Raw genomic sequence first — 12,102 nt, forward strand, 5'->3', positions numbered from 1 at the left:
AAAGGCGACATAAAAACTAGTCTGTAAATATAACAATGTCCTCGTGTGTCCTGCTACTGCAGGGCCGCTGTGTACCTTATAACCTTAGTCCAGCAGCACACTTTACTTGTCCCTTGCCTGGTTCCTCAAAGTTATCAGGGAAGTCTCTAGCACTTAGGTCAAAGTACAAAATCTGCAAGGTTCCCAGTGGAGCTTGGTCTACCTGACTGTAGCAGCGGCAGCTTACATATAAGTGGTAGAGGCACATGCCATAGGTGTAGCTGCTTCTCTCTGGACCTCCTTAATCTAGCTATGGCCTCAGCTTATATACTTCCTGGACCATGCCCTCCTTGTCCCACCCCTCCCAAGACACTTCCCCTTTGGGCGGGACTATGGGGTTTAAGGTGGCTCTGACACTGTGAGGGACTGAGAGTGCTAATAAGGGAGAGGAGCAGCATCCTATTGACTCCCTCACAGACTAGAATATCAGTATTTGTATATGTCCTTACCGCTTAAATCTAGGTGGCCCATTTAGAAAAGTCATCCAGTTGCATTAAATTTAGCTGGTCAAATTTCGACTGATGAGACCAAAGAGAATATTCAGCAAAAAAAAAAAAAACCTAGCCAGTTCTCTTATAAACTGATAGGTCTCTGAATATTGATGTCACCCTTTTTAAAATAAATTGTGATTACTATTTGTATTTACAGTATATCTGACAGTTCTGGGGCATACATCTGGTTCACGGACAACTGACTGCTCCCGGTTAAGAAAGCAATGTATACATGAAGCCAACAGATGTGGAAATTTCTTGAATTTATTTGAAGACTCCTGTAATATTACAGGTACTGTAAAAACTAAATAATGTGCTATGAAGTCTATTATTCTAAAAGCATTTTAAAATACATTGAAATACATAGTTAGATGCTGTATTTAAGCACAGTAGGACTGATTCTATGTATTTATATAATCAAAACAAAGAAATATATCACAGCTATATTTGCCCTATATAATAACTTGACCTTTTTGATTAACATAGGGACCCTTTTACTAAGCTGCATTAGGTGCTAACATGAGCTAATGCAGCAAAAATAACCTAACACAGTACATGCTAAAGCGTTTTGCATTAGTTTTCCCATCTGCACATGCTAAGCCCACAGTATTTATTTTTGGAGGGGGCTGTGTCAGAGGTAGAGAATCGACATGGATGTGCTAATTGGCTAGTGTGCTGACATCACCATCACACCAACTGGTTAGTGTATCCATAACATGGGAGCCCTTATCACCTCATCAGTGGGAGGCAGTAACTGCTCCCATGTTAATTTTTTTTTAATGGCCATATGCTAATGCAACAGTGCACAGCCATAAATGTAAAAAGTAGAAAAAAAAACCCTTTTTGAGGGTCACACTAGAAATGGGCTTAGCGCACAGGAAAGGCCCACATAAGAGCATACTAAATGTCACGGTTGGGGAAGGTGAGCCCTTGGACCGTGATAAGGTTGGCTGTACCTGTGTGGTGTGAGTGCCCGACAGGCCCTCATTGACAGTTATTGATGGGACCGACTGGCAGGGTCCAAGAGCTGGAGAAGGCAGGACCTGACTTAGACTGGCTGAAGCATAGGACTAGGCAGTGCCTAGCAGACTGGCTGGAACATGACAGGGACCATCTAGAGGTTAGCTCTTAAAAGAGCCCTTGGGGGCTGGCTTGATGGAGTCGAGGCCAGGGAGTAGCTGGAACAGCAAGGCTGGAGACAGAAACAAGCAGGGCTGGAACACAGGAACAGGCAGGACTGGAACAATCAAGGCTGGAAGCAGGAACTGGACAGGCAATGAACACTGGCGTATGAGCAACTCTGGAAGCCTGTTGCCGAAGCACTAGAGGAGTGTAGAGCACTTCCTTATATATCCCTAGCCAGGAAGTGAGGTCATCTGTCAACGCCCCATCTAGGGCTATAAAAGGGAAGTGCAGCAACTAGGAAGTAGAAGCTCACAAGGCTTTTAGGCACAGCATGCTCTGACTGTAGCGGCTTCCTGAACCAAGTGAGGGGCATGAAGCTAAGCCCATTTAGTAACACAACTTAGTAAGAGAGAACCTTAGGTTTTTTTGAATGGCATGTTCATAGATAAAAAAGGGTTTTATGCTTACACCTATGCTGTGCCGAATATCAAATATATGAATAAATGTATGCAATCATGAGGGAAGAGTTCCCAGGGAAGGTGTTGGAGCAAAGAGTAAGTATGCCAATGACTTTTCATGGGAAAAACTGCCCATGCTAATAAAAGATTTGTGCTCTTGTTTTTCCCAACGCAATTTCAAAAGAAAAAGTTTCCCTTTTAGTACTGATGTCAAATTTGTAGGTAAAAAGAACCCCCAGAATTTTCAGCTCTTTGCTTGGTTTAAAAATTATCCCCAGTTTTATAAATTGCGTACAGTAAATTGTTGTAATTGAGGCCTAAGTTATTTTCAAAAGTATCCTTAAAATTGAGGCAAGGTAGTAGCATAAGTAGAGAATAGTAAAGGACCAATAGACCAACCCAATCTGTCCACTTGTTCCCATATATCCTGATCTATTAAATAATCAGGTACAGACTGCCTTATCTAAAATTTGACCATGCCTATGTACAGTGGTGGAAATAAGTATTTGATCCCTTGCTGATTTTGTAAGTTTGCCCACTGACAAAGACATGAGCAGCCCATAATTGAAGGGTAGGTTATTGGTAACAGTGAGAGATAGCACATCACAAATTAAATCCGGAAAATCACATTGTGGAAAGTATATGAATTTATTTGCATTCTGCAGAGGGAAATAAGTATTTAATCCCTCTGGCAAACAAGACCTAATACTTGGTGGCAAAACCCTTGTTGGCAAGCACAGCGGTCAGACGTCTTCTGTAGTTGATGATGAGGTTTGCACACATGTCAGGAGGAATTTTGGTCCACTCCTCTTTGCAGATCATCTCTAAATCATTAAGAGTTCTGGGCTGTCGCTTGGCAACTCGCAGCTTCAGCTCCCTCCATAAGTTTTCAATGGGATTAAGGTCTGGTGACTGGCTAGGCCACTCCATGACCCTAATGTGCTTCTTCCTGAGCCACTCCTTTGTTGCCTTGGCTGTATGTTTTGGGTCATTGTCGTGCTGGAAGACCCAGCCACGACCCATTTTTAAGGCCCTGGCGGAGGGAAGGAGGTTGTCACTCAGAATTGTACGGTACATGGCCCCATCCATTCTCCCATTGATGCGGTGAAGTAGTCCTGTGCCCTTAGCAGAGAAACACCCCCAAAACATAACATTTCCACCTCCATGCTTGACAGTGGGGACGGTGTTCTTTGGGTCATAGGCAGCATTTCTCTTCCTCCAAACACGGCGAGTTGAGTTCATGCCAAAGAGCTCAATTTTTGTCTCATCTGACCACAGCACCTTCTCCCAATCACTCTCGGCATCATCCAGGTGTTCACTGGCAAACTTCAGACGGGCCGTCACATGTGCCTTCCGGAGCAGGGGGACCTTGCGGGCACTGCAGGATTGCAATCCGTTATGTCGTAATGTGTTACCAATGGTTTTCGTGGTGACAGTGGTCCCAGCTGCCTTGAGATCATTGACAAGTTCCCCCCTTGTAGTTGTAGGCTGATTTCTAACCTTCCTCATGATCAAGGATACCCCACGAGGTGAGATTTTGCGTGGAGCCCCAGATCTTTGTCGATTGACAGTCATTTTGTACTTCTTCCATTTTCTTACTATGGCACCAACAGTTGTCTCCTTCTCGCCCAGCGTCTTACTGATGGTTTTGTAGCCCATTCCAGCCTTGTGCAGGTGTATGATCTTGTCCCTGACATCCTTAGACAGCTCCTTGCTCTTGGCCATTTTGTAGAGGTTAGAGTCTGACTGATTCACTGAGTCTGTGGACAGGTGTCTTTCATACAGGTGACCATTGCCGACAGCTGTCTGTCATGCAGGTAACGAGTTGATTTGGAGCATCTACCTGGTCTGTAGGGGCCAGATCTCTTACTGGTTGGTGGGGGATCAAATACTTATTTCCCTCTGCAGAATGCAAATAAATTCATATACTTTCCACAATGTGATTTTCCGGATTTAATTTGTGATGTGCTATCTCTCACTGTTACCAATAACCTACCCTTCAATTATGGGCTGCTCATGTCTTTGTCAGTGGGCAAACTTACAAAATCAGCAAGGGATCAAATACTTACTTCCACCACTGTAATCCCCTGGAAAATTCAGTGTGAGAATTTCCCCAGGGGATTTCTAGAACTGGTGTAGAACTCTCCAGATTTACTGGGGGGAGGGAGAACAGCATGAAGGGGAGGGTGAGTAGCCCAGCCCAGATGGAGGTTTAGGAAAGAATAAGTGACAAGGGTTGTCATAGTTGGGGTGGAGTTGGAAGGATATAAAAGTGATAGGATTAGAGAGCACAAGGTCTTTGGTTGCCTTCACCTCTGCCAGGACCCATGAGTAGAGGGGGTATCCTGATCAGGCCCAATAACCTAAGGCTAACTAAGGAGTAATTGCTGTTAATAAAAGCTGTAACTGTGAGGAGTGCTCTGGGTTGGTAGACAGGGTTAAATCCCTGGGAGCAGAACAGGAAGGGCTTGTTTGGTGACAGAGGCAGCAGCTGGTGGAAGTATACCTCTGCAGGAAGGACAGACAGGGAGGTCTGGCCCTGAGTGGGTCTGGCGGCTGGGTTGGGACAGCTTGCCATTAAATAAGCGGGAAGCCACAGCCTTGGGTTGTTTTGCTAGAAAGGATGGGTATTGGAGGACTGGTGGATACTGTAAATATGTAAATAATCTACAATTTATAAAGAGACTATTAACTTAGTGGTTGGAACTTTACACCAAAAGTCTTTGATACAATACCTCCTTTCAGCAAAGTGAACTGTTTGTTATAACAAATGTATGAAGTTTGGATTATCTGTCTATTGCAGTGTTCCAGTAAAGTTGAGTTTGCGTTTCATATAAAACCTAGATAGAAGAGTTTCTTTGGAGTGAGAGTGAAATCAATTTACCTACAGACTGGCAAAGAAAATAAGCAAAAGTGTGGCTTAAAACCCTACAGCCTACTGGAATTATTCCGGCCCCATCTGCGCCCAGCTCAGTGAAAATAAAACTTTTGTTTTGTGGCCCTGGTTTGGGTACCTTACCTGAAGAGCTAGCCAGTGCCTGGAACTTTGTGGTGAGACCAGGGTTACACCTAGGTAGGCCAATGGGCTGGTCATGTGGACGTGGAGGCTATTATTATGGGCAAGATGCTCACCTTCTGCTTATCTCACTATGACCTAACCAGGCATCTATTTACCTTCTTCCTCTTTCTTCCACCCAGTGGTGGTGGTTTACATCAGATAAAGGCTGCAGGGCTGTACCTAGATCTGTGTAGGCAGTGAGGCCGCACAGGTCACAAGGCAGACAAGGGCAAAAAAAAAAAAAAACCACTCCCCATCCATGCAATGGCAATGTGCAGTGGATGAGGCAGGGATGCTAGGGGCAGTGGTGTGCTGGAGCCAGCTCGCACGGTTGTTAAATTTTTTACCAACTTGCGAGCCGGTTGTTCCTGAGGGCGAGCTGGCTCTCCCTCCCTCCTACAGGGCCCGTCCGCTCACTCGCTCCATCCTACAGGGTCCGCTGTCCAGCGAATTCTTCGAGGCAGGCAGTCTTGCATGCCCGCTGCCGGTGCTGACCCTCCCCCACTGCCGGATCGCTCTTTAAAAATGCCCACCAAGACTTCCAGCGGCGGTCTCGCGAGACTTCTGCTGAAGTCTTGGAGGCCGCCCTTGTAAGTCTCGGCAGCCATTTTGAACAGTGATCCGGCAGTGGGGGAGAGTCAGCGCCGGCAGCGGGCAGGAAAGACTGGGGATCTTTCCTGCCTGCCCCAAAGCATCCGTTGGACAACCTCGGTGGGTGGAGGGGGGCAGGGGAGAGAAGGGAGTCACTGGACATGGGTGGCTGGAGGAGGGGCAGGGGAGAGAAGGGAGTCGCTGGACATGGGTGGCTGGAGGAGGGGGCAGGGGAGAGAAGGGAGTCGCTGGACATGAGTGGCTGGAGGAGGGGGCAGGGGAGAGAAGGGAGTCACTGGGCATGGGTGGCTGGAGGAGGGGGCAGGGGGAGTCGCTGGACATGGGTGGCTGGAGGAGGGGGGCAGGGGAGAGGATGGTCACTGGACATGGGTGGATGGAGGGGGGAGGGCAGGGGAGAGAGAAGAAATGCTGGACATGGATGGAGGGGAGGGAAGAGTGAGGAAGGAGATGAGATGAAGGAAAAGGAAGAGAGGAGAAAAACGCACATGGATGAAGAAAATAGGCAGGAGCTGGAACCCAAATCAAGTCTGCGGAGGACCAGAAATGAAGAAGAAAGGAGGAAAGGAAAGAAATAAATGGAAATGAAGCCCTGGAAACGGAGTTAAGAGGACAGATAGCAGCAGAATCGGATACTGGGCCAGCATGATCAGAAAAACAGTCACCAGACAACAAAGGTTAAAAAAAATCATTTTATTTTCATTATAGTGTTTGGAATATGTTCACTTTGAGCATCAGGTGTTCAACATTAAAAGTTTATATTTATTTGCTTATTTATGGCATTTTATCGCATATTAAACATGAATTAGATTGGAACCTGGGATCATTTAATTTTTTTCCCTGGAGTAATGCATTGCCCCCCCCCCCCCCCCCCAGGCTCTCTCCCGGGCTATAGCCATCTCTGCAATTTGGGGGGGGGGAGCATAGAGGGGGACCGGGGAGAGAGCCTGTTGTTAAACATTTACCAGCACACCACTGGCTAGGGGTGTGTCACCTATGGGGCAGTTCTGCTAGAGACACTACTGAAATGTTCCTTCAGCAGTAGGGAAGGCACTTCTTTTGACCGCCTATGGCTCACACCAGGGCCCTGCCAAGGGTCTCTGGTGCCCCCCTGTAGACTATCAGTTGGCGCTCCCCCCCCCCCCCCCTCCCGTTTCTTTATTAGATGTTTCTGGGTTGCTACCTGTCTTTCCTTTAGACTGAAAACTACAGGCCCAGCCACACCCTTCAATGTCAAGCATATACTAGAAAACTGTAAATTAGTTTACACAGGAGAACAGTTTAAAAAAATAAACACAATTCCTGCTGTTTCTTAACACTGCTCTCCAGAGAAAGCACTGCCTTTATAAAGAGTCTTTTCAGTGGGATTTAGCCTATTAAAAACTATTAACATAATTAGGAATGGCCAGCCCTTGTAACTGCAGAGACCAAAGCTTTGATTATGCATGTTCCTGTCTTTGTTACTGGGGTCTCTTCATCTCATTTACACCTTCTGACCTCCCTGGCTCACTGGGAGCCCAGTCTCTTGGAGTAGAACTGCTGGCTTTTTTTTTTTTTTTCTTCTTCCAGAGATTATATCAGTAACTGCTAAGAAGGTCATGATAAAATGAAAAGCATAAACCAGGGATACAGCTGGGGACTTTCCTGTTCTTTTCTGTCCCCTGATTAGCAAATCAAAGCTGCCTGAATGATTCACACTTTTCACCTGATTTTGTCCTTTTTCACTAATCATGTAGCAATTTTCTCTTGACTGACAGTTTTCTTTATAATTGGCCCTGATCTAGTAGGGTTCTAATAACCAGAAAATCCCCTCTGTGGGTCCAAAGGCTCCAGCGAATCGTTTCTCTTCCTCTGGACCATCTGTGGGATGTGGCAAACCCCTGTTTGCGCGAATAGAGGCTGCCTCATCTAAATGCTCAGTAATGTTGTGAATATTCTATAAGGAGTGGAGTTAAGGACTTGAGATAGCAGATTCTAATTACTCTTCATTTGCTAGAGTATCAAAGCGTAATTACTGTTCATTTTATGCTCCTGAGGAAAGGAGAAGTCAAAGCAGGGTTCTGGAGCCTCCCCTAGAGATCCTACACTAAGCCTTTATCTGTCTTTCTGTTTAAATAGGTTGAATGTAGTATGTTAAATTGAATCCTAGAAGCAAACACATTCCACAAACAAACACACTGCACTATCTTCTAAATAAAGAGTGGATGGCATCTGTAATGCCAAGCTTCTGCTCCCCCTTTTCTGGTTCTGATGTATCTTTTTAATGTGAGCAATAAATATCTGGAGGAAATGTAGTAAGCCATCCGCTTTAGTGCAGCAGTTCAGCTTTTGAAAGGATTTTCTCACCTTCCACAACGGAAGCTGCTGCACTCGCTATCTGCCACCTATTTGACAATCTCTGTCACCAATTAGCAGCTAAATCAACATCAGCAAAAACAAAAAAAAAGTTAAGACGTCTGTGGCTTTTTGGCATATATGCATGTACATATATGTGTGTGTGTGTATGTATATATATATATATGTATATATATATATATATATATATATATAACTCAGACCGAACAGACGTGTCACGTACTCCGCATCTGCGCGTGGGAAGAGCTGGGCGGTGCCAAAGAGCCGTGCGCGGGAAGGCAGCAGCAGCGCATGCGCATAGGCGCCGACGCGGTAAGTTTTATTATTTTTTTAATTTGGATTTTGAAATACAACTGGACGGCAGCGCCGGGCACAACGCCCTTGAAGGCAGGCACCCCCCTGTGGTGCTTACCCCGCTTACCGGGTTGGCACGGCCCTGGCTCACACAGTTCAAATGTCAGTTGTTTGAACTATGTGATCTCTGAAGATATAGTATGAGGTGCAGTACAACAACACACAACACTGGAGGTTTGGAAGAAGCATCTCATTACTACCAAAAGAGCCTTTACCTGAAAAGCACAGGTGTTGAGTTGAAGGAAAAGCAGCATAATAAAGATGCCTGTGTGGTAGCATGGGTGGTGCCCAAGCATAGATCCCTACACATTTTGCACAATTGTGGGCACTGGGAGGTTTTTCTGACTAATGATGGCCTGCTGTTACCCTGTAAAAATACTTTATGACATTGGGTGTTCAGGTGTCTGAAATTTTTCTTTCCTTTTCCTTGTGCTTTATTTAATTACTAGTAAAAAAAAAAGGCCCGTTTCCGAAACAAATGAAACGGGCGCTAGCAAGGTTTTCCTTGGACTGTGTATTTTTGAGAGAGTGTGTGAGAGAGAGAGAGAGTGAATGTGCGAGTGTGTGTGTGTGTGACAGAGAGTGAGTGAGTGTGGGTGTGAGTGTGTCTGTGAGAATGAGTGTGATGTGTGTGGAAGTGCGTATGTGTGACACAGTGAGTGTGAGAGAGTGTGTTTCACACAGATACAGTGATTGGGAGAGAGAGAGTGAGACAGTGTTCGAGTGTCTGTGTGAGAGAGAGTGAGACTGTGCGCGAGTGTCTCTGAGAGAGAGAGTGTGTGTGTGGGAATGAGTGTGTGCCAGGATGGTCCCCCCTCCTGCAAGGTGCCCCCTCCCTGTCTCCCTGCCATGTGTAAGTGTGTATTTGTGAGAGAGTGAGTGTGTGTGAGTGTGTTTGTGAGAGAGTGTGTGGGAATGAGAGTGAGTGTGAAAATGAGAGTGTGTAGCAGGATGGGCCCCCCTCCCTCAGATGTGGCCCCCTCCCTCTCCTCCTGCCAGGTGCAAGTGTATGTTTGTGAGTGTGAGAGAGTGAGACTGTGTGCGAGTGTCTCTGTGAGAGAGTGTGTGTATAGGAATGTGAGTGTGTGTAAGAATGAGAGTGTGTGCCAGGGTGGCCCCCATCCGCCAGGGTGGCCCCCTCCCTCCCAGGGGCAAGTGTGTGTTTGTGACAGAGAGAGAGAGTGTGTGTGGGGGAATGAGCGTGTATGCCAGGGTGGGGCGCCTCCCTCCCCTCCCCCTCCCAGATTTAAGTGTGTGTTAGTGACAGAGAGAGAGTGAGTGAGTGTGTGTGAGTGTGTTTGTGTGAGAGAGAGAGAGAGTGTGTGTGTATGAAGGAGAGTGTGTGCCAGGGTGGCCCCCCTCCCTCATTGTCTGCTTCCCTGCCAGGGGCCCCCCTCCCTCTCTCCCCACCTCCTCCTCCTCCAGCCCTCCCTGCCACTTGATCCCGTTCTTCGGTACTCCTCCCCCTGCCTGCTAGCACTGATGTTTACCTCCTCCTCTTCTGTCCCTCCCTGCCTCTTGATCGGCGATCTTCGTGACTCCTCCCCCTGCCTGGTACACACCTACCTTCTCCTCCTCCGGGCCGCCCTGCCACTTGATGTTGTATCTTTGGTACTCCTAGGGCTGGTGCTATAAAAAGAAGCGCTAACTACAAAAAATGTTTAAGAAAATGTAAAAACGCGGCACCGCAGGCAGCCTTGAGGCACTGGCTGCTGGCTGTGCAGGCTCCTCCCGTCTCTTACGTCACTGCCTCCGGAGCGATGTAGGGGCAGTGACGTAAGAGACGGGCGGAGCCTGCACAGCCAGCAGCCAATGGCTCAAGGCTGCCTGCGGTGCTGTGTTTTGTTTTTGTTTTTTTTTTACATTTTTTGTTGTTTTTTACATTTTTTGTTGTTTGCGCTCAGGTTAGTCAGCTGATTGTTTTTTTTTTTTTTTGTAACATCGGCCCTGCTGCTGAACATGAAAAGCAGCAGTTGTCGGCAATGGGAGCTGGGGCTGGCGCTGTCGCAGTGGAGGAAAAGTGGGCTGGCAGGGCCCGTCTAGGGCCGGCCGTGGCTACGCCCCTGGCAGCAGTCTTGAGCGAGTCTACTCCTCCCCTGCCTGGGTTGGTGTTTGCTGGGGTGTGGCGTTCAGTATGTTTGCGGTGTCAACCTGGAGGGGGGGGGTGTTTTGGTGACGGGCGGCGACTTTGGTGGGTGGGGGACGTGCTGGGGGGTTTTGTTCCATGTGTTAGCGGTGGCAACCTTGGGGGGGGGGGTGTTTTGGTGACGGTCGGCGACTTTGGGGGGTGGGGGAAGTTGGGAAGGGTGGATAGTGTGTTTCCAACCTTCTAATGGGACGTCATTTCACGTTGAGAGCTGTTATTTGCTGAGTGTCATTGCTCCGCCTCCGACGTCATTACGTTTGATGTGTGGGCGGGGCAGACACTCATGGAGCAAAAAAGTGGTCTCAGCCGCCTCACTTTAGAACGTTGGGAAAGTGAGGCTTCATTAGAATGTTGGAGGTGCGTTTTATATAGAGAGATTGGTGGAATATTCACATTTAGTTTTGACTCAATATTTGCTGTGCTTCAGCAAACACAGCCACACAGAAGGTTGCAAGTAAACCAAAACACCTTATTTATTCAAAACAGAAAGCAAAACCTGTTCCCTTCATAGGCAAAAATAACCTGATCTTTTTCTTTTGGAAATTGAAAACAGAGTCCTGTTTACTAAGCCACGCTATAGGTGCGCTAACATTAACATGTGCTAAAAATTAGTGCATGCTAACACTAGAGACACCCATAGGAATATATGGGTGTCTCTGGCATTTAGTGAATGCTAAAAATGCTAGCGCACCTTAGTAAACAGGGCCCTTAATCTTCCTGCAGCCTGTCCTGACAGGCTGTACAGACTCCTGGCACCAGCTTACTGCTCTAATAGGAATGGTCATCATATCTGGAGCTGTCACAGAGTCTGGTATGTAGTGCCACTGTCATATCTTTAGGGGGTGGAAGAAGGACAGTGACCACTGGGGGATTAAGAGGGGGGTCATGCCTTAATCTCTCCAGTGGTCATGTTATAGTCATTTAGGGCACCTTTTTGAAACTTAGTCATGTTTGAAACAGTTCTAGACAAAACCATCTCAATTTTTGCCCTAGACATTTTGGTTTTGTTCCATTATAGTAGAAAAATGCCTAACTTTTGGGAACGCACTTGTCCAAAACACACCCCCTTAAAATTTGGACAAACTGCAGAGAAAAACATCTCAAATCAGAATTTTGAAAATCGCGCAGTTTAGATGTTTTTCGGACATTTTTCTCTTTTGAAAACGATCACCTATGGGCAATAACATACTCTAAAAACGCCAGTGTGCCTTTTTTGTAAGCAGGGCCCCAAGTAATGAAATGGATGTCTAGACAAAAACAGTTTAGGGCAGCTCATGGTTCTTATGTAAGTTTTATTATGAGGAGATATAACCCATAACATCAGCATATACAGTAAATAAAACACATTTTAAGCAAGCATCTTAGCTATAAAAAGGTTTCTCTATGCAAGCTATAAAGGTCATTATCTCTGGTTCCCTCTTGTGGGATAAAAGCAAATATGCTCTCTCTGTTCCCTTCCAAGTGAAT

The 12,102-nt window shown here is 46.5% G+C and overlaps 1 protein-coding gene across 1 annotated transcript in view; it reads left to right on the forward strand.

The window, feature by feature from the left end:
• Nucleotides 1-12,102, forward strand: part of GFRAL (GDNF family receptor alpha like) — a 118,118-nt gene that overhangs the window by 21,477 nt on the left and 84,539 nt on the right. Inside the window, exon 2 of the mRNA XM_030195613.1 lies at nt 688-822. Within this exon, the coding sequence (XP_030051473.1) occupies nt 688-822 (135 nt within the window). The remainder of the gene's footprint in view (nt 1-687; nt 823-12,102) is intronic.

Source organism: Microcaecilia unicolor, chromosome 3 (assembly GCF_901765095.1).
Source record: "Microcaecilia unicolor chromosome 3, aMicUni1.1, whole genome shotgun sequence".
Lineage (NCBI taxonomy): Eukaryota > Metazoa > Chordata > Amphibia > Gymnophiona > Siphonopidae > Microcaecilia > Microcaecilia unicolor.